Here is a 27,276-nt window from a genome sequence, read left to right as displayed (position 1 = left end):
AGACAGATCTTTTTACCTTCATATTAGATTACTAAATTATACTTGTGTATATTTTAGTTAACTAAATTAAAACTCATTTAAACATTCATTAAAATGTTTCAAATGTGGAATAATGTTCTGGGTTTTTTTAATGGCTAAAATTTGGCCTCACTTATGCTTTGTAATTACAGAGACTTGAGTCTGGCTCTGATGGTTAGTTTCATTCATCAAACATTTATTGAGTTCCTACTGTGTATAAGGCATCAAGCTAAGTGCTGCAGGGCATACAAAAATGAATATTATAGTTATGCCAGACTCTCATGCAATGGGAATTTTACCACGTCAAATAAATAATTGATGACATGAATGTTTGTCACAGTGTTTAGCACACTTTAAACACCTGGTTTTACCACACAGTGTAATATAGACTGAACCTTTCTGAACATTCCAAAGGAATACCTATTCATCATCTGCTACCTCCTACTTATTCTCTCTCATACCCTCACTGATTGGCATCTAATACAGCCTTGCCTTCCTCATTTAGTCTTTAGATCTCAGATAGGTGCGTTCTCACCTATTTTCTTACTGACTTCTATTTCTGCAGGGTTTTTTTGTATTTTACACCTGCTTTTCCAAAGTTATTCTCCTTGTTTTTAGACTTTTTTTGGTAACACTTATCGAGATACAATTCACATACCATACAATTTGCCCATTTTAAATGTATAATTCAGTCGTTTTTAGTATGTTCACAATGTACTATAACCATCACCACAGTCAGCTGTGACCATTTTCGTTACCCCAAAAAGAAATCTGGTACTCTTTAGCTGTCGCCCCACAAGCTCTCTGCTTCCCCCCAGCCTTACACTATTGCTGATCTGCTTTCTGTCTCTATCAATTCTCTTATTATGAACATTTCATATAAATGAAATCATACACTATGTGGTCCTTTGTGACTGGCTTCTTAACATTTTTAAGGTTTATCCATGTGGTAGCATACATCAGTACTGCATCCCTTTTAATGGCTGAATACTGTTCTGTTCTATTTATATTACATTTTGTTTATCCATTAGTTGATGGGCGTTTGGGTTGTTTTCACTTTTTGCCTATTACAAATAATGCTGCTGTAAACAGTTGTGTACAAATGTTTGCATTACCCTGTATTTTCATTTAGCTTGAGTGTATACCTAGGAGTGGAATTGTTGGCTCAGTGGGAACTCTGTGTTCAGCTTTTTAAGGAACTGCCAGACTGTTTTCCAATCTCCTTGTTTCTTGCACTGCACACATAACTGCTTTTCACTTATCTATTTATAAAGTATGTTTGTTTCTGCCTTGGCTATTTTCTGCTGTTCTTCGAACCCAGGCTTTTCCCATCATTTCCTACTTCAGGATAGTCTACATCATGCAGTAGCAATGGTTCTCTCTCTCTCTTTCTCTCTCTCTCTCTCTCTCTTTCTCTTTGCCTTCTCTCCCTCTGTCTCTTTCTCCCTTTCCTGTCACCAGTACATCTTTATACTTTCTCTAGACTCTTCTGAGCCATTGACAACTTCTAGTTTTCTATAATCATATCTATAAAAGGAATATCTGTTTGAAGAATTATATTTATTAATTTGTTTCACTGCTCAACTTATTTCTTTTTTTTTAAGATGTTTGGGGTAGGAGTTTATTAATTAATTTTTATTTATTTTTGCTGTGTTGCATCTTTTGTTTCTGTGTGAGGGCTTTCTCTAGTTGTGGCAAGTGGGGGCCACTCTTCATCGCGGTGCGCGGACCTCTCACTATCGCGGCCTCTCTTGTTGCGGAGCACAGGCTCCGGGCGTGCAGGCTCAGCGGCCATGGCTCACGGGCCTAGCCGCTCCGCAGCATGTGGGATCTTCCCGGACCAGGACACGAACCCGTGTCCCCTGCATCGGCAGGCGGACTCTCAACCACTGCGCCACCAGGGAAGCCCTAAAATCATCTTTATATATTCAAATCTGATACCTTGCTGAAAACTCTTCAGTTGCCTTACCATAAAGACCAATTCTGTAAAGTACCCTCAAGCCCCTGCATAATCTGGCCCCTGCCTACTTCATCTCATTTTATTTCATCTGATCCTATAACCATATGCAGTATACCTACATGTCAAATGAAGATACCTTGGTACTTCCACATAGGGACATTGTAAGGTTCAAGTTAATGCATATAAAATGCATTGTTTTTATTGAGTAAATGCTTAATAAGTACCAGCTGTAAAAAATAGCAATAGCAATTATTACTTCCTTTGTGTCAGCTGTATTGGACTTCTTTCAGCATGTCAAATGCACTACAATATTTTTTCATTAGGTGTTTGAATTTTGCTAAAAAGCTCCATTTCACCTTATTCTAGCTTGTTTATACTCATCGTTCATGTTTTAATCTGGTTACATTCTCATAAAAATGTTGCAGCATTAATTTGATTATTGCCATATACTAAACACTGTATTATTTAAATTATCTTTTTCTCCTGTAATGAAAATGTATGTATTGGCTCTTTAAGCTTGAATACAATCAGCTCATGGGTTGTAATGTTATACATTTTGAGTTCGTGTGAAAGTGTATATGAGCTGGTTCAAACCACTCCTCTTGTTACTTCATGTCCTGCAGCTGGGGGGAAATCTGGGCCAGGAGATAACATAGATAATGGTAGGATTTTCCATCACAGAGGACAACTGGAAGTGCTAAAATTAACACATATTGAACAACAGTAGCATATTGAGGGCCTGCAGAGTAGAGGGAGAGATGCATCACACGCAAAATAAGTTAAATCTTTTTAAAAAAAACTTAAGGACACATGGTCTTCAAAAATTAAAACACAAATGTACTGAACCTCTTTAACCTCATTCATTTTTCTTATTTTTCTAGCACGATGCTCAGATTTGTCCCCTACATCATGTTTATAAGAAAATAACATATCACATTTAAATTCTTTTGAGAACTGACTTAATGTATGTTAAAGGACTGGACTATCAGATGGGAGTTTGGGGTGGGAGGTGCTGTCCTGAGCAATTCAAGCCTAAACGAAGATAGGGTGTTTCTGCTGAGAAAAGTCTCCACCTGGGAAACGAGTGGTCCCTGTTGCATAGTTGGCAGGAATAGCCAGCTTATAAAAATGTCCTTCTCTCCCCACCCCCCCCACAGTTATTTTTATGTAATGAAGATTACATTAGTTGTCTGAAATTCAATTCCTGCCTTAGAAATAGGGGCACCATAGTTATTTTTTAAAAAAAAAGAAAGAAAAGAAAAATCTGTTGAGTAGAACTTTCATTGGCTGGAAAATTTAAAGAGAGAAGGGTAGAGAAGCAAGGGATGGAGTTGATGGGGAGAAAGGTTAGGAATGTGTTTTTAAGAATAGTTTATCTTTGCTTATAGAAATAGAATCTTCAGTTGATCACCATCAATATTCCAAGAGAAGTCTTACTACAGCTTCAGAGCTATATTATCATTTTATTGCCTCCCTGTGTTAGATATTTAGATTTCTTAAAGCAATCCTGAGTTTAGATTTTAAGTATTTATTTCTCTAAATATCAGTCACTACAAATTTAAAACCAATGTTAATTTCAAAATTAAATTTTGTTAATTTATTAAAATAAATTAAAAAATTTAATTTTGAAGTTGAAATTAGGTAACTACTTTCAACCAAAAAAATAATAGTAATAATAATTATAGTAAACAATAGAAGCTATTTCCCCACCCTATCAGAAGACTGTGATGTAGATTTAACTTCTGGACTCCAAGAAAAATTTCAGATAATAGAATTCCTTGTTTCCCAACTTATGATTGGCTGTTTCCCCAGCCCTGTCTTTACCAGACTTCAAATCTGGGGAGTAAAGTTTGGAGACTCAGGAAAGGTGGAAGCAGGGGCTGGCCCCATGAATTAGGCAGAAAGAAGAGGTGAGAGAAATTAGGGAGCAGGCAGATGGTAGAAGAGACATATACAGTGGGCTATTGCATGTTCCTCTGCCCCAAAGTTCTCTTCAGCCTAGCAGAGCCCTCTCTACAGTCAAGTGGTCTACTCTTCTTTTTTTCTGGCCAGAATTTGCAAAGAGCTATCAAGTTCAGTTTGAAGGCTTTTCTTTAAGCCTTAAATAGAGATCCAAGTAACTGGTCATTTTGGATAGTTTTTTTTTTTTTAATAGCCACTCATTTCAATAAAAAATTTTTTTAAGCAGATGAATTGTCATTTTGGGGAACCATAATCCCCACCCCATAAAGCACACACATATAAATCAAAAAATAGCAAACACTCCAATTACCTAAATAACCTTTTAGCGTTTCACAATTTCTCTCTTTAAACTGGTTATACTAATATATAAATCAACATTTCAGCAGCTGCTCTCTGTGCTTGGAAAGGAAATCCTACTTTTTGTGTCACAGGCTTTATTAATCACAGAATGAAGTAATCAGAAAACCAGCAGCAACACCCTGAGGTCTGAAGACTTCATGGTTGAACACAGCTGTTACTTTTTTTAAAAGATTATTTTAACTCTGCTGAATTAAAGCTCTGAATAGGGGATGAGAAAAGAAAAAACAATTATTGAGCCCCCAGTAGTCATGATTTTCAGTTAGTCTGTGAACTTGTAATACAGTAAAAACTGTCATATTCAGTATATATTATATTGTCAGGCACTATGCTAAGGGATTTACATTTCTTCTCTCATTTAATCTTCACAATAACTTTGTGAGGTAAATACTATTCTCATATTAAAAATGAGAGAACTACCGCTAAAAAAAGTTAAACCATTTGTCCAAGATTTCCAGGTTTTGAAAGTTGTAAAGTGAGGAAAAACATTTAGATTTAACTCATTACAAATAGCATGTCCTTTCTAGTTATTAATGTTTTCAGGATATTTTTTTGAAATTCAAAAACATTTTTGCTGTTGTATCTGAAAATGCACATCCAGAGAGGACTCCAAGAGGTTTGCCATATTCAGTTTCATGTTCTGGGTGGTAGTTGCATGCAATTGTTCAGTTTGTGAAAGTTCCCTGAGATGTTCACTTAGCACTTTGGAGGTTTTCTGTACCTGTGTTATATGCAATAAAACATTTACTTAAAAAAAGTAATTCCTGCTGAACACAGAAAATGTGACAGACAGGCACAGAGAAAACAAATCACTGGTAAGCTCACTACTCAAAAATTAATATTTTCAGGAGCTGATTCAGTATAGGAAGAAGTGATGAGATTCATGGTCCTTATTTTCTTAAAGCAGTTTAGAGCAAAAGAAATCTACGAGAAGTTCTTTTAAAAGTAATGATGTTTTGGGGCTTCCCTGGTGGCGCAGTGGTTGAGAGTCCGCCTGCCGATGCAGGGGACACGGGTTCGTGCCCTGGTCCGTGAAGATCCCACATGCCACGGAGCGGCTGGGCCCATGAGCCATGGCCGCTGGGCCTGAGCGTCCGGAGCCTGTGCTCTGCAACGGGAGAGGCCACAACAGTGAGAGGCCCGCATACCACACACACACAAAAAAAAGTAATGATGTTTTTTGTTAAGTTACAAAAGAAATATTACCAGATGTGGAAATTTGGGGGGGAAAAAAAGTAAATTTCTTAGAATTCCACCTTAATATAACCACTCTTAATATTTTGGTGTACTGAGTGAAGGTTTTGTAACATGATAGATCATAAATACTATTTTATGTGTAAATAAGTCCTTGAAAGGCAAAAAGGTATTATAATAAGGTCAAACTATGAATTAAAGCAGTGCTGTTGTATATATGTGATAGTCCAAGTTATCTCTATATTTATTTATTTATTACCTTTTGACCCCACTCATCCATTTCTCCTACCTCCCACCACTGACAACCACGAACCTGTTCTTTTTATCTATGAGATTGGTTTTTTAGGGTTTTTTGGTGTGTGTGTGTGTGTGTGTGTGTGTGTGTGTGTGTGTTTAAATATATATATAAGAGAGATCACATGCTATTTGTCTTTCTCTGACTTATTTCACTTAGCATTGTGCCCTTTAGGTCTATCCATGTTGTTGCAAATGGCAAGATTTCATTCTTTTTTATGGCTGAATAATACTCCATTGTATATATATACACTGCATATTCTTTATCCATTCATCCTTTGATGGACACTTAGGTTGTTTCCATGTCTTGGCTATTATAGATAATGCTGCAATGAACATGGGAATGCAGATATATCTTTGAGATAGTGATTTCGTTTCTTTCAGATATATACCCAGAAGTGGAATTGCTGGATCATATAGTAGTTTTATTTTTAATGTTTTGAGGAAACTCCATATTGTTTTCCATAGTGGCTGCAACAATTTATATTCCCACCAATAGTTCCCTTTTCTTCACATCCTTCCCAACACTTGTTATTTCTTGTCTTTTTGATTATAGCCATTCTAACAGGTGTGAGGTGATATCTCATCTTAGTTTTTATTTGCATTTCCCTGATGAGTAATGATGTTGAACATCTTTTCCTGTGTCTGTTTTGGCCATCTGCATGTCTTCTTTGGAAAAATGTCTATTCACATCTTCTGCCCATTTAAAAATCTGATTGTTTTTTACTGTTGAGTTGTATAAGTTCTTTATATATTTTGGATATTAAACCCTTATCAGATATATGATTTGCAAGTATTTCTCCCCTTTAGTAGGTTGCCTTTTTATTTTGTTGATGGTTTCCTTTGCTGTGCAGAAGCTTTTTAGTTTGATATAGTCCCTCTTGTTGATTTTGCTTTACTTGCTTTTAGTTTTGGTGTCAGATTAAAAAATCATCACCAAGACCTATGTCAAGGAGTTTACCAGTCAGACAGAAAAAAACATATCATATGATATCGCTTATATGTGGAATCTAAAAAAAAATGTTACAAATGAGCCTATTTACAAAACAGAAATAGAGTCACAGATGTAGAAAACAAACTTACGGTTACTAGGGGGCAAAAGTGGGGGGGAGATAAATTGGGAGATTGGGATTGACATATACACACTACCATATATAAAATAGATAACTAATAAGGACCTGCTGTATAGCACAGGGAACTCTTCTCGATACACGGTAGTATATGCATATGTATATGTATAAGTGATTCACTTTGCTGTACAGCAGAAACTAACACAACACTGTAAATCAACAATAGTCCAATAAAAATTAATTTAAAAAAAGGAGCTTACCACTTATGTTTCTTCTAGTTTTATGGTTTCAGGCCTCCTGTTCAAGTCTAACCCTTCTTGAGTTAATTTTTGTGTATGGTATAAGTTAGTGGTCCAGTTTCATTCTTTTGCATGTGGCTGTCCAGTTTTCCCACCACTATTTATCAAAGAGACAATCTTTCCCCATTATATATTCTTGGCTCCTTTGTTATAGTTAATTGACCATGTATGTGTGGGTTTATTTCTGGGCTCTCTACTTTGTTTTATTGATCTATGTCTGTATTTATGCCAATACCATACTGTTTTAATTACTATAGTTTTGTAATAGAGTTTGAAATCAGGGAGTGTAATGCTTCCAGCTTTGTTCTTCTTAGGATTGCTTTGACTATTCAGGGTCCTTTGTGGTGTCATACAAATATTAGGAATACTTGTTCTATTTCTGTGAAAAATGCCATTGGAATTTTGATAGGGATTGTGCTGAATCTGTAGATTGCTTTGAGTAGTATTTAACAATATTAGTTCTTCCAATCCATGGGCATGCAATATCCTTCCATTTATTTGTGTGATCTTCAATTTCTTTCTTTAATATCTTATAGTTTTCAGTGTACAGGTCTTTCACCTCCTTGGTTAAATTTATTCCTAGGTATTGTATGCTTTTTGATGCAAATGTAAATGGGATTCTTTTCTTAATTTCTCTTTCTGATAGTTTGTTGTTGGCATAGAGAGATACAACTGATTTTTGTATATTGATTTTTTTTTTATCCTGCAACACTACTGAATTTGTTTATTGGTACTAACTTTTTTGATGGCATCTAGATATAGTATTATGTCATCTGCAAAGAGTGACAGTTTTACTTCTTCCCTTCCACTTTGGATGCATTTTCTTTTCTTTTCTTGCTTAATTGCTCTGGCTAGCGCTTCCAATACTATGTTAAATAACAGTAGCAAGAGTAAACATCCTGTCTTATTCCTGATCTTAGAGGAAAAGCTTTCAGCTTTTCACCATTAGTATGATGTTAGCTGTGGGTCTGTCATAAATGACCTTTATTATGTTGAGGTACATTCCCTCTATACCTGCTTTGTTGAGAGTTTTTTATCATAAATGGATGTTGTACTTTGTCAAGTGCTTTTTCTGCATCTATTGAGATGATCATATAATTTTTATTCTTCATTTTGTTAATGTGATGTATCACATTGACTGATTTGCAGATTTTCAATCAGCCTTGCATTCCTGGAATAAATCCCACTTGATCATGGTGAAGGATCCTTTTAATGTATTACTGAATTTTGCTAATATTTTGTTGAGGATTTTTGCACCTATGTTCATCAGGGATATTGGCCTGTAATTTTCTTTTCATGTGGCATCCTTGTCTGGTTTTGGCATCAGAGTAATGCTGGACTCATAAAATGAATTTGGAAGAGTTCCCTTCTCTTCAATATTTTGGAAGGGTTTGAGAAGGATTGGTATTAATTCTTCTTTGAATGTTAGGTAGAATTCACCAGTGAAGCTCTCTGGTCCTGGACTTTTGTTTATTAGGAGGTTTTTGATTACCGATTCACCCTCCTTACTAATAATTGCTTGGTTCAGATTTTCTATTTCTTCCTGATTCAGTCTTAATAGGTTGTATGTTTCTAGGAATTTATCCATTTCTTCTAGGTTGTCCAATTTGTTGACATATAATTGTTTGTAATTGTCTCATGATTCTTTGTATTTCTGTGGTATCAGTTGTAACATCTCCTCTTTCATTTCTGATTTTATTTATTTGAGTCCTCTTTCTTTTTTTCTTGGTGAATCTAGCTAAAGGTGTTATGGGTTCTTAAACAGTTACCATTAAATTTAATCATGTTTTATAGTATGTTATAAATGTATTTAAAGGAATTGTCAGACATGTCTTCTATTAGAGAGGGAAAAAAACTTTTAACATTCAAAACTTGTAAGATTACTTAAATCCTTCAGATGAAAAACTATGCCATTGTTGCATTATTGTCCCCTTGATACTCTGATAGATCTGACAAGTAAGAGAGGAGGCAACCTGTTAACAGAACTAGCAATCAGGAATTCTGGTTTCTAGTTTTGACTGTGCCACTCACTCAAAGCCTCATTGTGAACAAGTTCAACTTCTTTGGACTTCAGTTTCCTAAACTGTAAAATGAGAGGACTGGGTAGTATCTCAGAGGACGCTTACAGCCAAAATAATTTACGACACAGGGAATTTGGTCAGGCCTGGATTAAACTTTTATTACAATAAAGAATGAATTCATAAAGCTGAAACATTGAATAACTGGGAGAGAGAGCTAGCCATCTTTGCAACCAGATTAGATACAATGTGTTTCCTGTCCTTTCCACAAGTAGCAATGGGAAGAGGGGGAGGGGGGAGCACAGGGACAGGATGTCCTTCCCTGACATGTCACTCACCAGCCTATATCTTTACATTTTTTTCATGGCCACAAAAGAATTACAAAATGACTTGCTATGGGGACAAAATAAGTGCTTAATTTCAAGTTCATTTGTTAAGTTTTTTTCAGGTGCCTTCCTTTCATTATCGCTGTAGTGTGAATTTATAGTGACGTAACTTCAAAGACTTGGGAGAGGATAACATTTAGAGAGAAAGACTAGAAAGGAGTTCGGTGTGCTTTCGGTAGGCTAATACTATCGCCAGTTTGCAAATGAACCGTGGAAGAAACTGGGAACCCGACAAGTGAAAAGGGAGAAGTGCCTGGATACCTAAGATAGCTCTAGGGAGCAGAAAGGCACTTTTGTTTTTTCAGGTAATTTAACTTTAAGGCACTGTGAGAATTGACTGTATATTTGCCAGTCTCCCTTTGATGGCAGGAATAGTGTCATTTATCTTTATATCCCCAGTGACAGATAGCACTTAGAGTCAAATATTTGCTGAAATGACTATAAATTGCTCGGGAATAAGAAAAAACGAGATTGAAATAACAAAGCCTTGGCTATCCGAAACTTTTACAGGATTTACTGCAACATTAACTACAAAGGGAAAAGGACTTCAGCGGAGTAGTGTTTCAGATGAAGTGTCAACAAACCAGAATTTGGAATAAGCAGAAAGCTGCTGTGTTGAGTCCAGGAGAGAGATGATCAGAGTTCCTTCTAAGTGAAAACTGATCAGGCAACAGGTTTGATTAAACCCTAAGTGTAAAAGAAAGGCAGGAGCGACAGCGATACGGAAATGTACAGAACTCAGGAGTGTCTAGGGTCAGAGAATCACCCAAGTCGGAGCAGAAGGGAGAGGTCTGAATGTGCTGGCTGGAGAACCCCGGTACAGCCGCCGAACTGGCGAAGCTCGCTTTGAGCTTGTTTCTTAGCAGAACTACCAGGAAGCCCTGAAAGATGTGCAGCTCGGGCTGGCATTGCAGCGCGATAACTTCCGTGTGTGTGTGTGTGCAACAGCGAGCGTCGCCCGAGAACTTCCGCGTGCGAGGGAGACTGCAGCACCACCCGCCAGCGTCCTGCCCCTAGAGTGAGGAAACCCGCGCTCCCCGCCGGGGGGCGGCCCCCTCCGCCGCGGGCATGGGCGGGACTGGGGCTGGGGCAGGGCCGCGGCCCCGCCCCAGCCGATCGCAACCCCACAGGCCGCCCGGGCCGCGCTCGCCGGCGCCACGCCCCGCGACTACATTTCCCAGCAAGCCCCGGGAAGCCCGCGCGCCGCAGTTGACCCATTTCCCGGCCCGTCCCGGGCTCGGTCGGCCCCCGCGCCCAGGCGGCTGCTCCCTGCTGACTGGGGTGTGGGCGGGGAGCGGCGGAGGGAGGAGGAGGCGCTGCTGGCCGCTGCAGTTGCCTCCGCTGCTGGGCGCCTGGGCAGCTCCCCCGGTTCCCGCGGCCGCCATGGACGAGCAAGCGGGTCCCGGCGTCTTCTTCAGCAACAACCACCCGGGCGCTGGCGGTGCCAAGGGTCTCGGGCCTCTGGCGGAGGCTGCCGCGGCCGGCGACGGGGCGGCTGCGGCGGGGGCGGCCCGAGCCCAGTACAGTCTCCCGGGGATCCTGCACTTCCTGCAGCACGAGTGGGCCCGCTTCGAGGTCGAGAGAGCCCAGTGGGAAGTGGAGCGGGCGGAGCTGCAGGTAAAGACCCTCCCGGCCTGGCCCTCTTCATCCCGCCTCTTCGCTCCCTTCCGCCCCGCCCCGGACCCTTCCCCCTCCCCCGCTCAGCCCTCGCTCGTCCCCTCCCCCTTTGCTCCCGCCCATCCCACCCAGAACCTTGTCCCCTTCCTCCCTTCACCTTTGCCTTTCGCCGACCCCACTTCCTCGACCCAGGTTCCCACTCCCGCCCGTGATGCGTTGTTTACCCTCCCCGCACCTTTTCATCTGCTCCTTCCCACTCTTAACTCAGGCTCATTTCAGCGCTCTTGCCATTCCACATCTTAGGTCTTCCCTTTCAGTTTACTAATTGGGCTGACAATAGTTTTGCGAGATGAGCAAATCATGTCCTGTCCTAGTGAGTCCCATCCTAGGTCTAGAGACGGTCCCCGTAAAAGGTGTTGACAGTTGGCGCCTGTCTGTAAGGAAGGTGATCAAAGAAGACCAGAAGTTGTGTCCGTGGGGCCTTGACTTTAGGCAAGATGCTGCTCTTGGGCCAAAGTGTTACTAGGAATGTCGGCTCCCTTTTTATATTTGTAAATGTTTCTTCTCTTCCTTCTCTCTCACCCCCTCCCGCGTTTCTTTCAGCTGTTTTAGATTCGTGGATTTTGAATGAATTTCGTGGATTTTCACAGTCAGATGATGGTTCAGGGATGGTTTTCAGTTCTCAGAATCTGAAGCTTCCTAAGGGTTAATTTTCTGTTCAAGGTTTTGTGAGATTAACTTGTAATTTAAAAGGAACTAAAAGGGGCTTTAAAGTTGATTACATTTCCTTTCATAATCTGCAAGGTAAATTATCGGGTTGGCTGGAAGGTTCGTTCAGTTAATGAATGCGTTGTTCAATAAAGTTCTTAGTGAAAAAGAAAAATGTGTCTCTTATTTTTACTGAAAACCGAACGAGCTTTTTGGCCAGCCCAGTATATCCAGGGAGGAAGCTATCGTGGGCTCTTAGAAGAATGAAAGTGAGGCTGATATTTTGCAGGCCCTTCTGAATTGGTAAGTAGGTTTCAGTGGTTGTTCTTAAAACTTTCAAGGCACTTCCAAGGCATACACCAATTTCACCAAGAACTTAAAGAACTCTGAGTGGCTGTGCCTTTCTGTTTTACTGGCTAATACTGTATGCTTATGAAATCTGAGTGTAGTTATGGTTGGTGAAACACTTGAAGTTAAAATGCTACCCACGGTGTCACCGTTTTGGGTAGCATGTATTTTCTTTGGCACTTAAAAAAAAGAAAAGGAGAAATAGAATCATGTGCTGGAACGGGCTGCTTTGGTGGAGTGGAAGTGGTCGTGGAAGGAGCAAGCAGAAAGGGTTATAATACAAGCTGTGGTTGCTGCCAGCTCTGTGACCTTGAGGAAATCCTTTAACCTCTTTGAACTTCACTTCCATCATTTATTCAGCATATTTATTGAGTGCTTATACTGTGCCTCTAGGCCCTGGGATTAACAAAACTGACAAAGCCTCTGCCCTCATAGAGCTTATGTTTTAGTCGGGAGGCAAACAGTCAGCAAATGCAACTATATAGTATACTGATCCACAGTGCAGCTGCTATGGGAAAAATAAATCAGGGTACAAGTGTAGAGTGTGATGGGGCAGCTGTTTTAGATGGAGTGGTCAGGGAAAAATTTGTAATTTTTCTCATAATGAACTAGCAATGCATTCCATAAGTGAGCTTGTGGATTTCAGACTTAACGGAAGTATTAAAGGCAGGCTTTAACTTTAATGTTGTACAGTTGTGGATAATGATTTTTGTATGCAGCTGCTTAAATTTTAATTTCTTATCCAGTTTAGGGAATGTAAGATAAACCACACTACTTTGTTCAAAAACAAACAACAATTCTTACCTCATTACCTGGGAAATTTGAGAATTTCCAACCTATCTCAACTCCTTTCCCCCCAACCCCCATATTTAACTTTTCAATTTACCTGTAACTGTAGTTACTCTTTAGTTATGCCCCCTCTACGCCTTCCCCCAAAGTATACACATATACACATACTACTTACCGGGTTATTTATCGCAAATCTTAAACTTCTGGTAGGTTTCCCATTGGTGCTCATCATATTAAGGGTACTACATTTTTACAGTATCTTTTGGTTTGTGCTCCAATTAAATTAAGCATCCATGGAGAAACTTAGAAAATGTGCCATAGTTTTTAAACAGAACAAGTATGTATTTTGGAAGGAGAGAGTTCACAGGAATCTGTGCTCTTTGACCCTTTTATTAGCATAATTGAAAATATATTTTAAAAATCATTTCTTTACATCAACATCATTAAATTTGACCATGTCCTTTTTTTTTCTTTTCCCATTGGAATTTTTCTAGAAAAACAGTAGGAAATAAGAATTGAATGAATGAAATTTGGATCAGTTGGTATCCTCCTTTTATTTTTAAATCTCTGCTTAAGTCATTAACACTAGAGTCAACAAAAATACCTTTAGGATTAGGTCTAATTTGTCCCTTCAGGAACCTGTCAGTCCTGCTCTTTCAAGTTGCCAGGGCAGAGTTGTGAAAGGCAGTCCAAGCTCTCATCTCCCTGGCCTGCCGGCACCACTTCCTCCTTCCTTCAGATCTTGGGAGTAAGGAACTGGCCACATTGTGCCAAAAAATTGGACATTTTTTGCCCCCTTGCCCATCTAGGTTAATATGAAATTCTCTTTTTACTTTTGGCAATCCCCCTCCTGCCTCACCACCACCATTCATATGAGAATAGGTAATTCATGGGAAAAGATTGGTTACGGTTATTATTGAGCTTTATATTTGTGTAAGGAATTGGAGATAGAATACAAATCATAACATTTGAGAGAATTTTCTGTGTATGAGACATTGTGCTAGATGATTTCAAAGAAACAGTCTAATAGGAGTGATAGAACAAACAAAATGCAGTAGAATCAGAGTTTATCATTTGGGGGGTTTAAATTTTCTTAGGCTAGCATAAGAGAGGAGGGCTAATAGTGAATGGGGAGATTAGCAGGAAGAAAGAATTTATGAAGTAATGAGAACCTAAGGCTCAGTATTTGAAAATTACTGACTTCTGGGAAAGAAGCATGTAAGTAAAAAATAGAAGGTATTGTTCCTAGATTTAGAAGTTTGTGTGTGGTAGGGGAGGCTCTGCTGTCTACCTGGAAATGCTGAATTGCATGAAAAAAGGTGATATGATTGAGTATTAGGGCATATGGTATGGAGGCTGTGCTGGAATGTTTATGAGTCTGGGTTTTGGCATTATTGGTTCGTATTTTCATTCAACAAATGTTTTCAAGTACCTACTTCATACCAAGTCCTGTTCTAAGGCACTGGAGAAACGATAACGATTAAAACAGATCCTACCTGCATGAAGCTTAAATCGTGGGGGAAGACTGGCAGCAATAAATGAATACATTCATCAGACGTTGGGTGGTAATAAGTGCTATGATAAGGTAAGGTAAGGAGGATATGGAGCGCTTGAGAGGGTGGAGTGGGGAAGAAAGGCTTTACTATTGTTAAGGTGTTATTTAAACAAAGACCTGAAAAGGTGACATCTGAGGAAAGAGTGTTCTAGGCAGAGGGAAGAGTAGGGGGAAGGGGAAACATGCTCTTTGCAGAGTGTTTAGGCAAGTGTGGCTGGAGTAGAGGAGGAGAATGGAAGAAATGATGTCAGAGATACTGGGTCTTGCTCATTGTAAGGACTTTATTTTTACCTCAGCAAGATGGGCACCTGTTGAAATGTTTTGAGCAAAAGAGTGACACCATCTTTAAATGCAACCCTTTGCAAGGATCCAGAATAGACTTGGAGGGGAGAAAGGGGCGATAAATCAAAGTCTAGTTAGGAGGCTATTCTAATAATCCAAGCCAGAGGTGAACTAGGGCAATAGTGATGCGATAGGTGAATAATATTCACATGTGATACATACTCAAAATATAATGGATCCTGAATACATTTTTGGAGGTAGAACTAGCAAGATATGCCGAACGATAGGTTGTGAGATTTGAGAAAAAGGGGAGTCAATTATGACTCAATTATTATTATTTTTTTTTTTGCGGTACGCGGGCCTCTCACTGCTGTGGCCTCTCCCGCCGCAGAGCACAGGCTCCGGACGCACAGGCTCAGCGGCCATGGCTCACGGGCCCAGCCGCTCCGCGGAATGTGGGATCTTCCCGGACCAGGACACGAACCCGTGTCCCTGGCATCGGCAGGCGGACTCTCAACCACTGCGCCACCAGGGAAGCCCTCAATTATTTTGACTGAGCAGCTTCATAGGACTATTGTGAAGGTTTACCGAGCATTTATTTATTTTTAAATTTTTTTTATTTTTGGCTGCTTTGGGGTCTTCGTTGCTGCACGCGGGCTTTTCTCTGGTTGCGATGAGCAGGGGCTACTCTTCGTTGTAGTGTGCAGGCTTCTCATTGTGGTGGCTTCTCTTGTTGTGGAGCACGGGCTCTAGGCACGCGGGCTTCAGTAGTTGTGGCTCGTGGGCCCTAGAGCGCAGGCTCAGTAGTTGTGGCGCGCGGGCTTAGTTGTTCCGCGGCATGTGGGATCTTCCGGGACCAGGGCTCGAACCCGTTCTTCTGCATCGGCAGGCGGATTCTTAACCACTGCGCCACCAGGGAAGCCCTACTGAGCATTTAAATGGACAAAATAAGTACTTAAAATGACAGTTTATGTTTTGTTATTATTATAACTATTATTTACAATTACAGTGAAAGGCAACATGGCATAGACCTGGATTTAAATCTTTGCTTTAAAACTTACTATTTTATTTCATGCTAAAAATATATGTTTACCGTAATTATGACCTCTCAGGACCTTAGTGTCCTCATTTGTAAGGTGAGGCTGATAAACTACCTTGTGAGAATTAAATGAGATATTTTAAAATATCTAGCAGAAGTCTAGTACATAACACAAAGTAAGGGCTGAATAAATAAATGGTATCAAGTGCATGATGTTAAATTTGTACTCCAATTTGTCTCCTTGTCCCCAGAGAAAAGCAGAATCTTCAGTCATAAATCTTCTAAGGCTAGAGCATGTAATTGTCATCCTGGGACCATGCAGTCTAATACTCTGGGTCTGATCATGGCACTCAGGGACATTTATGGAGGAGTGAATTATTGCCATTCCATAGCAATCAGTCTCTCTCCCCGCTGCCCTTGGAGCGCCCAGACAGGTAGCATCAGGGCCACTGTGAGGGGGGACACAGTGAGGGAAGGCCAGGAGGAAGTGGGGGCCACCCTGCGGTATCCTGTCCCCTCCTGAGGCACCGTCAGCTGGGATCCAGGGTGGGACTCAGTGTCCAGGAGCCCAGGAGAGGCCACGGGGACCCTCAGGCCAGGAAAGGCAGGCCCGAGGCGGGCCGCCCTGGGCCCAGGGGAGCAGAGGCAAGGTTCCTTGGAGGAGCAGACTCCCCCGGGCAGCCGACCACCATGCTCCTGGCCTGGTGGGTGGTCACAGCCCATCTTTCTCTCCCCCAAGGGGACTCGCCGAGAGAGAGGGGGTGGCCAGCAGTGTGACCTGTCTGTCACGTGAGCTGGGCGCCCAGGCTGGATGTGAGCTCCCTCCAGAGCACGTAACAGGCGGGGTTCACTCACAGGGCTGGGCTGGGCTGGGACGGACGCCCCGACCCGGCCCTTCGGCACCCTCTCGCCTCATCTGTCCGTCGGTCAGCCTCAAGACATTGACTGTATACTTGAAATGTTCTTGCTTTTCTTTATAATCCACTATGTGTCTGTTGTTTGGAACATATAAATTTCTCTGAATATGTTTGTCTTAACCTTGCATGACTTTTTGGATAACAAATTATATACATTTACCAACCACTCTATAAAACTAATCTTTGGTATTATTTGGCCTTTTTAAACCACTTCCTTTTAACTTGGAACAGGTGAACCCCATTGTGGTATGGTATAATTTTGTAAACAGGTTCATTTTTCATTCTATTCATATTCTTGACAATTTATAATCTTTAAATATATTTTGGAAAGATTATAGAGGTTCTACTCTTTTAAAACATATCCTAATATTTGTCACTTTAGTTCAGTGTTTTTCAACTTTAGCTGCAATCTTAGAATAATCTGAGAAGCTTTAAAAAATATTCGTTTCCTGGCCTGTACCCCAGATCATTTAAATCAGATAAGAATTAGGGGGTCCATGGCATTAGTATTCTTTTGAGTTTCCTGGTGGCTCTAATATACAGCAAGGATTGAGAACCATTGCTTTAGTCGTCCTTTTCTGTTATTATGTATGTTAGTGATTTCAACACTTGTGTTTGTATTCCAGATATGGATGACTTTTTATATAATTTGGGATATAATTTCTGTTATTTTTCTATTATTCTTTCTGATGGTACCTAGCATTTTTAGGCAGTAGAATATTATAGCTTGAATCACCTCCTGCTGAATGAGAGATATAATGATATAGTAATCTTTGAGCTGGAATAAACTTTGGAAGTAATCACCTACAACTTTATTTTAGAGGTAAAGTGAAGCCCAGAGAAGGGTTAAATGACCACGAATGAAATAGGTTTCATACAAGCCCTGTCACTTAAATCTCCAGATACCTTTATGGTTTTTAAAAAACTTCTCAAATACATGATCTTCCTTGATCCTTACAACCTTCTCAGTTAATCAGAGTCACACTAATGTGACTTATCATTTCCCTTTTTATTTTAAAACAACAAACATGGAGATTTTACTGTGTTCTACATACTGTTCTCTAGCTTATTTTATTAGCTACATTTAAGATTTCCTCTTGACTTTGGTGTTCTGTAGTGTATTATGATGTGTCAAGGTATAGATTTCCTTTTATTTTATTTGGGACTTTGTTAGGCTTGAATCTCTAGATTGACATCTCATTCGTTCTGCAGAATTCTTGGTCATTATCTCTTTAGATTTCTCCTCTATCTTATTCTCTTTTCTTTTCCTTTTGGGTCTCTGATTACATGTATCTTAGGCCTTCTTTATCTGCTCTATATTTCCCATTTTTTTTATCACTACATGCTTTATTCCAGATAGTTTATTCTGATTTATCATCCAGTCCATTAATTTTCTCTACAGTTGAATCTAGTGTTTTAAGGTCATCTAGTGAGTTTGTGATTTTGGTTATTGTTGAACTTCAGTTTTGGTTCCATTTATAAATCTGCTGCATCTTTTCTTAGCAGCTTCCTATTCCCTGAAGATATTTTCAGGGTCGTCTTTTATTCTTTAAACCTAGTAAGTATAGTTATTTCTTTTTCTTTGTTTTTTTTTTCTATTTTTTTTTTTTTTTTTTTACTGATCTCCATTAGAGGATGCTAATTAACCAACACATTATTTTGAAAAATAATAGATAAAAGAATTGTTTCAATTGATTGATCTTATGCATTTATTTTATGAGGTGTACACTGGGTGACCAAATATTAGATGATGGGATAACTGACTGTCTCCATACAAGTATTCCAGCTAACGAAGACGGCATAGTGGAAATAGAAGATCACCATGTTGCCATGCGCTGGCACGTAGATGAGCATGGAGCCTGAGAGAGTGGCCTAGAGGACAGATACCTTGAGATAGTGGAAAGTGGCCTAGAAGCTGGGACATCACCTGGATGAGGAGTTGCACAGTGTGAGGCATGGTGAATGCACTGAACACCGAAAGGCCCCAGGGGTAGCACAGAAAGGAGAGGAGATCCAGTTAGCCTGCTTCACGCCATCACACATCAGCACGGGAAATTGTTTTGGAAACTAGAAGTTAAAAATCAAGGTTTCAGCAGGACCACGCTCCCTTCAAAGCCTCAAGGGGAGGATCCTTCTTTGCTTCTACCAGTTTCTGGTAGCCCCGGGTGTTCATTGGCTTGTGACAGTGTTAACTCTGATCTCTGCCTCTTCACATGGCCTTTTTCCCTCTGAGTCTGTCTCTTTGTTTTTAATTAATTAATTTATTTATCTTTGGCTGCATTGGGTCTTCGTTGCTGCAAGCGGGCTTTCTCTAGTTGCAGTGAGCGGGGGCCTACTCTTTGTTGTGGTGCATGGGCTTCTCATTGCGGTGGCTTCTCTTGTCACAGAGCATGGGCTCTAGGCACACGGGCTTCAGTAGTTGTGGCAGGTGGGCTCAGTTGTTGTGGCTCGCGGGCTCTAGAGTTGTGGCTCGCAGGCTCAGTAGTTGTGGCTCATGGGCTTAGTTGCTCTGCGGAATGTGGGATCTTCCAGGACCAGGGCTGGAACCCGTGTCCCCTGCATTGGCAGGCGGATTCTTAACCACTGTGTCACCAGGGAAGTCCCCAGTTATTTTGAAGTTGGAGTCTCTCTTCTTCCTATGTGTGAGGTCTTGGAGGTCCCTTTCTGTGGTCTGCTGTTTTTGCTGGCTCCTGCTCATGATGACTTGTTTCTTTGTATGCATAGATACCTGTGTGCTGCTCACTGTCCTTGAAAAAGTATAGGACTAAATCAGGCCTCAAATAAAGGTTTCTTCTTCAGAAAGTTTTGCCTTTGTTTCTGGTGGGTTTCTAGAGGCATTACCTAGACTGACCCACTTTAAAGCAAATTCGTTGCTTGAAGTTTTGGAGCACCCAAATAGTTGACGCCTATTTTGGTTGTAAATACTTATGTGGGCCAATATACTTCTGCTTCACCTTTGCCTTGAGGGTATAGGCCCTTTAGGGCCTTAGCTAAATGTATATCTCCTATTAGACTCTATACTCTGGATGGTTCTGGTCTTTGCATTTTGCCTTTTGGGTCCTGCAAAGCTGTCAAAACTGAAGCTCGGATTTGTTCTGATTTGTCATCACCAAAGGGCAAAAGTGGCTTTTGTTCCCTTACCTCATGGGTTCCCATTTTCCCTTCAATTTTGGTCAAATAATTCCTTACTTTCTCACCAGCTTTGCTTTTTTTTTTTTTTTTTTTCCTTTTTTGCGGTACGCGGGCCTCTCACTGTTGTGGCCTCTCCCGTTGCGGAGCACAGGCTCCGGAGGCGCAGGCTCAGCGGCCATGGCTCACGGGCCCAGCCGCTCCGTGGCATGTGGGATCTTCCCAGACCGGGGCACAAACCCGTGTCCCCTGCATCGGCAGGCGGACTCCCAACCACTGCGCCACCAGGGAAGCCCCAGCTTTGCTTTTTAAGATGATTGTAGAAATATTTTATCTAGAACTTTCAGCTCTTTTCAGTAGGAGAGTTGTTTCACGGCATCGTTACTAGAAACTAAATTCTCTTATATTACTTTCAAAAACTGACAAATAAAAATGGCCCCAATAATTATTTGGGGAGAAATATCATTGGTAGCATTTCTTTATCAAGAGATGTGCCTATAGCCCTAAATATTATTTACTATCTAAATTACTTTTCTTTGTACTGGTAGGATACTTACAACTTTTCTCCAAAATCTTGGTAATTTAGGCAGAATTTAAAACAAACTCTTTTACTAATCAGCCTTTGAAAGATGTTTGAAAGTCCAAATAATTGGAACTGGTTTCCCTTTGTCAGCCTACTATGTACTTGATGTCAGCTACACTTTTTTTTTTAATACTTTTTGATTTATGGAAGTTTTAATTCTGGGCCATTAGAAATAAAATTGCCCTTGGGATCTTCGGAGTTTCTTGCTTTGGTCGCCATTTTGATAAAACAATTTATTGACCATCATAATTTGACAGTGGAAAGTGTGGACCTTCTAGTCAGACAGCTCCATAACTTCTGATTTATAATTTTTTTGGACCTCATTTTTATTTATTTTATTTTACTTTTAAAATTTTCATTTATTTATTTTTTGGCCACGCTGCTTGCGGGATCTTAGTTCCTGACCAGGGATTGAACCTAGGCCCTCGGCAGTGAAAGCGCAGAGTCCTAACCACTGGACCACCAGCGAATTCCCTGGACCTCACTTTTGTTTGTAAATTGTAGATAACATACCCACCAAGCAGAGTAGTTGTAAGGTTTTTAAAAGATAAAATATGCACAGTACATGACCCATAATAGGTGTCCAATAAATGGTTTGCTCTTCTTGGTTGAAATTTCTAGGGACAGAATGCATTTGATTGTATTATTTATTTAAATCATGTTTTAGAAGCCATGAACTAGTTTCAGCGATCCATTTGGCATAGTAGCTGCTTACATTCTCTTTGCCCTGTTAGTAGTGATTTAAGGACAATAAATTGACAGTAGTGAAAGCAGGGAGCAGCCCAGAGATGGCAGTAGTAGGTGGTAATAACTTGTAGGCATTGCAGCCTGGAGACATAATAGAGGAAAATTGTAGTTTGGGAGAGAAATCTGAGGCAAGAAAGAGAAGTTGAAAAGGGGGTAGAAGAAAAGAATAGACAGGGAAAGGAGCAGAGGGGTTGAGGGGAACATAGGCAGACAGGAGGCAGAAACTGCACTGCACACATTCACCTGTTCTTAATTCCTAATGGCTGTATTTTCTGTAGTCTTCGTTTTAGTACTTACTACTGTAGAATTTTAAGGCTGACAGGGATAGACACTAATCATATTTTTACCTCCTGAGGGACCTTAGAACTTAAGCAGTCTCATCCCTTGTTTTATCATTTAGAGCCAGAGAGAGGAAGTGAATTGTCTTAGATCACTCTGTGAGTTGGTGTAGATTTAGGTTAGAACTCAGGAGTCCCAGTACTCAGGCCAGGCCATTGTTCTCCATACCACATTGTCTCCTTTTATTGATCCCTCACCCTGAATGACTGCTTCTGATCTGAAGTAGACAAGAGAATTATAATATTTACCTGAAATCACTACTAATAGGGTGAAGAGAATGTAAGCAGCTACTATGCTGAATGGATCACTTAAACTAGTTCATGGCTTAACTGTTTAGGTATGCTTTGAATCGCTGTCACAATTTAAAGAAAATTCTTATTTATTTCAAGCTTTTCTTCAGGTAAAATAATTTAATGAAACAATTATATTGTAAGGGGCTTAGGAAGAGTCTTCAACAACTTATGTTCCTGCAATGTGTTTAATAATGTATCACTCTAGTTTCTTTTAATACTTTTATTTATTTTTATGTAGTGAATATTGAAATAAAATGTTTATTTCTTTTTAAAAAATGTCTGCAAATTTGGGACTTTTGCAGCTTGCTCTGAGAATAGCCTAATTAAGTTCTGTATATATTTATTAATATAGTTTGTGTTTATTGATCATATATCAAATTTTGTGTAGTGCTTTAGTTATTAGGTTATTCTAGCTCACCTACTTTACATACGCTATATTTGAACAGAGTAATGTGTCAATCATGTATTTGCTCTTATGCAGTAAGGTATTTGAGGAAATAAAATTCACCTTCTTTGGCAGACTTTAATGCTGTTTAACTTTTGTTATAAAAATACCCTATCTGAACAAGATGATGGGATATTAGAAAATACTGTTACATAAGAAGGAAAATTTGTCATACAGTTAGTTAGAAGCAGTATGGCCAAAGGAAAATGAGTAGGTATTTTGTTCTGGAGATAAGATAGGGAGAAAAATAAGGGAGCAGAAGCCCTGGAATTCAGGTGAGCTCTGGGAAATATTGAGTAAGGTTGGGTGGAATAGGTATTTTGGGTGTGGTGAATAGGTTCTCGGCATAACTGCACTACAGGGATCCAAGGAAAGGGTGGGGCCCGGGGGGTGGGGGAGTGTTTCATCACCGTACACACAGGTTTTATTAGCACTTATTTACATGTGACAGAAATTGGATCCAGTACCAGCATATCTAGTTAGGAGAAATAAACAGGATGTCAAATTCCACAAGGGTGATACCGGTTTCACCTGATGGAAAATTACAGCCCAGTCTGGGACTTGTTCTCAGTTTTTTTGTTTATACCTCCTAAATGAGAAAGTTAAGCAGTGAGCTAAGGAGCCTAAATGATAGGCACAACTAAAACCTGCTCCTGAGGAATGTGGATTCCTATCAAGCTAAAAGGAGGGAATAGGAGGAGCTTGGGGATCTGGGTCAGCATACTTACTGAACTTGAAAAAGCAGTCAGTCAGGGAAGATGGTGCCCTGGTCACACTAATAGAACCCATACTCTATCTGTTGTTTTCTCTCTTTTGTTTCTTCTTTACCCTCCAAAAATAATAATAGTTTTATTTACTCAGCACTTGCCATGTCCCAGGTACGGTGCTAAACACTTTACATGTATAATCTTTTTTTTAAATTAATTAATTAATTAATTTATGACTGCACTGGGTCTTTGTTGCGGTGCACGGGCTTTCTCTAGGTGAGGTGAGCGGGGGCTACTCTTCTTTGTGGTGCCCAGGCTTCTCACTGCGGTGGCTTCTCTCGTTGTGGAGCACGGGCTCTAGACACGTGGACTTCAGTAGTTGTGGCGTGCGGGCTCAGTAGTTGTGGCACGTGGGCTCAGCAGTTGTGGCTTACGGGCTCTAGAGCGCAAGCTCAGTAGTTGTGGCGCACAGACTTAGTTGCTCCACAGCATGTGGGATCTTCCTGGATCAGGGGTCGAACCCGTCTCCCCTGCATTGGCAGGCGGATTCTTAACCACTGCGCCACCAGGAAAGTCCCTATAATCTTTTTTAATCATAATTAAAAAAATCATAATTAAAGGTATTCATAATTATTCCCTAATTCATAGATGAGAAGAGAGGTTAAATAATTTGCCATGAGAAAAGTTTGAGCGATGGGCCTGGGCATAGTAAGTAGAAGGAAATATTTTGACATTTTTCTTGTTCTCTCATGCTTCTGAGTCAACGTACAGGCCTGGATATTTTCCTCTCCCTTGTCTGGTGAATTTCTAATCATCTTCCAACATTCATTTTACTTTCTTTGGGAAACCTCTCTGATCTCCAGACACAGTGAAGCTTCATGCTCCCCTAACAGTTTTGTATATATAAGAAAGAAGCTTTGTTATCCAATGCCGTCCAGACTGTTTGGTCAGTAAACCCGAAAAGATGGTTAAAATGACACTTGAAATAATTTAAGTTAAAAATATATAAACGTACGGTCATTTGCCAGCGTAAGACCAGGCCCACTGACCCTTCACTGTTGTTTTTTAGAATGCTGATCGGAGTTCTGTGTTGTCATTTTTTTTTTTTTTTTTTTTTTTGCGGTACACGGGCCTCTCACTGTTGTGGCCTCTCCCGCTGCAGAGCACAGGCTCCGGATGCGCAGGCTCAGCGGCCATGGCTCACGGGCCTAGCCGCTCTGCGGCATGTGGGATCTTCCCGGACCGGGGCACAAACCCGTGTCCCCTGCATCGGCAGGCGGACTCTCAACCACTGCGCCACCAGGGAAGCCCGTGTTGTCATTCTTGAATAAGCTACAATTATAATGTATTGTTAATGATTTCTGGTTTTGGTTTTCCTTGAGTAAAGCACAGTGAGTGTAAAACCGTAGATTTTTAATGACCTTTCTCCAGTCTTTTACAGTTGTTTCCCCCACATCTAATTTGACAGCAATATTTTTTAGAGTGTCTCCTTTACTGTCTTTCTTTCTGAATCATTCAACAGTCTTTGTCTTCATACCCATATTTTGCTGGTTTATTTAATATTTAATTGAATTATCTAATCAAAGTAACAAGTGCAGCTGCCGTAAACAGGTTTGGGAGGAAATCTAGTTGACTCTTGGTCAACCAGTGTGTATGAGTAAACTACAGAGAATACTATACTCTAGCTTTGAATGTTTAATATACCTTGGGCTTTGGGCAGTGTTTTACAAAGGGGCTAGAGAATACTGGTTAATCCATAGGGTTGGTTAAGAGAGGATTCGTGGTGAGAACTTCTACTGTGTCTTGATTATACCACCTATCTCATACTTTGCATATTTGTTTCCTCACTAGATTGTGAGTCACCTTAAGGGTGTTCTTATTTCCCTAAGGTTCAGCCGAATAACTTGCTTATAGCAGTTGCTTAATATATGGTTCTTGAATGAATCATGTATTAGGTTACATTGTTACATGAATATGTATTAAATATGTGTCTCTGTATGTATACCTTGTCTCCCAGCTAAATTGTGTCCTTAAGGGCAAGTCTTGTGTCCTACACTTCTTTGATATTTACAGTGTTTGTCATTGTAATGTACAATGGTTGTCCCTTGGTGTCTGCAAAGCGTTGGTTCCAGGACCCCACCCCCATGGATACCAAAATCCACAGGTGCTCAAGTCCCTCATATAAAGTGGTATAGTACTGTAAGCCCTCCATATCCACTGGTTCTGCATCTTTATGTTGGTATACAGAGGAACAGTGTATCTGTCTCTTGCTGCTAGCTATGACTTCCACTGGAAGGAGCCTTTTAGAGCGAGTTGTGTCTGAATTCTGCTGTTTAGAGCATTGCCTGAGCCCTGCCACGTAATTCTGACAGAGCTCATTTTCAGGGATGCTGCTGGCTTCATAATTGCAGCCTGATGTTAGCTGCAGCAAATGGTGCTTGGGTTTTGGTAGTTTTGCCTGTAGGTTTGTTTTCTTTTCCCTTTGTGTGTTAAACACTGACTGCCAGGAAGTGTCTTTGGCATCATGTCCTAATAAGTCTTTACAATCATCAGGATAATGTGACAATTTTTTCTTCTTTTCTACAGCCCATACCTTAAAATTTTATGCACAGTTCTTTTTCCTTCTAAGTAGATAACAAATGGAATAGTTCTTCTGTGAAGATAAATCTAATTTTAAATAAAATATCTAGTCATCATTACTTTGTATTCTACTTTTCTTTTTGTAGTTGCATTACCAATATGTTGTGATTTCAAACGTTTTTGAACTCTGCTTCTTTAAATAATAAAATAGAAATGCTTCCGTTATCCAGAATTCAGAATGAAAAGTTCTGATTTCCTTATCACTAAGCCTGCATCTTTTCATCAGAAATTAAAGTTTAGTCTTTCAGATCCATGTAGCTAGCTAACTAAGTGAGAATGAGCACAAAAAGACTAAAATATGAAAATACCAAAGTTGCCAAAAGCTCATAGAAAATTTGTTGTGGATTAAGAAAAAAAATTATGCTTTTGCTTGCAAGGTTTTTGGTTGGAACTCTAAGCACTTATTGAATACCTGGCATTCCTCCTACACTTTGGAGACACCATGGAAAACAGGCAGATATGGTTCCAGTTCACACGGAGCTTATAATCAAACAGTGATACTTAACTTCAGGTAGACCTGAGTCCATCCTACCTATGGTAATATCCACTTTGCTAATGCCATTTTAGTTTTTCCTGTTTAAAAACCAACCAACCGGTAGTAACAACAAAAGGAACCCCCTTCTTAGCTCTTATCCATTAGTTCGGTCACCCTATCCCTTATTCTCTTTCATATCTCTGTACAGGCCACGTTTACTCCCTTCAGTTTTATACTAATCTCATCTTTCTCTCAGCTTCTTTGTTCTCTTTCTCTTTTTTGGGTTATTCATTTCTCAGTCTCTTATGATCTTGCTTCCCGTCCTCCAGTCAGATAATTGTTCACCAGATTTTACTCTTTTTTCCAGTAGTTACACTTTTTAAAAAAAAATAATTTTATTTTATTATTATTATTATTTTTCATGCCACATGGCTTGTGGAATCTTAGTTCCCTGACCAGGGATTGAACTCACACCCTCGGCAGTAAAAGTGTGGTGTCCTAACCACTGGATCGCCAGGGAATTCCCGTCAGTAGTTACACTTTAAGTCCTGTCACTCCAGTTGATTGCTTTTATTTAGATGCCTCATAAAATTATATCTTTAGTTAGTCCTGGTACTTTCCACAGTTACAATTCTACATGTCTAATTTCTTGCTAAAATCTTCACCTGGGTGATTTATCACTTGAAACTCAATCGTACTTTCTAAAATCCTTCTCCCAAACCAACTTGACCTTCCTCCCCATACCCAGCCTCTCGTTTACCTTGTCTAAAAATCTAGATTCAGCTTTCACTGAACATTGTACTCTCTTGTCTTCACTATCCCAGCCGCACATCTGATTTTATAAACTCTGTGTAGTTTTAAATCCATTTAATTAATTAACTAATTAATTTTAAATTTTATTTATTTATTTTGTGTTTGCGCCACGCAGCACGCAGGATCTTAGTTCCCTGACCAGTGATCGAACCCGTGCCCCTTGCAGTGGAAGCCTGGAATCTAAACCATTGGACTGCCAGGGAAGTCCCTAAATCCATTTTCAATTATTTAATTCCTAATACTGTTGTTACCCCGGTTGAGACCCTCATCACCGCATATCTGGGTGACTGCA

General features: G+C 40.0%; 1 protein-coding gene across 3 annotated transcripts in view; it reads left to right on the top strand.

The window, feature by feature from the left end:
* The first annotated feature begins 10,878 nt into the window (after nucleotides 1-10,878).
* Nucleotides 10,879-27,276, top strand: part of STRN (striatin) — a 108,046-nt gene continuing 91,648 nt past the window's right edge. For all 3 annotated transcript variants that reach the window (XM_082672866.1, XM_082672865.1, XM_082672864.1), the window contains exon 1: nucleotides 10,879-11,175. In XM_082672866.1, the coding sequence (XP_082528992.1) occupies nucleotides 10,942-11,175 (234 nt within the window). In that variant the 5' untranslated portion in view covers nucleotides 10,879-10,941. The remainder of the gene's footprint in view (nucleotides 11,176-27,276) is intronic.

Source organism: Grampus griseus (assembly GCF_964374135.1).
Source record: "Grampus griseus genome assembly, chromosome: 15".
In the NCBI taxonomy this organism is placed as follows: Eukaryota; Metazoa; Chordata; class Mammalia; order Artiodactyla; family Delphinidae; genus Grampus; species Grampus griseus.
Note: the sequence above shows the minus strand (reverse complement) of the source record. Positions and strands in the feature narration are given on the sequence as shown.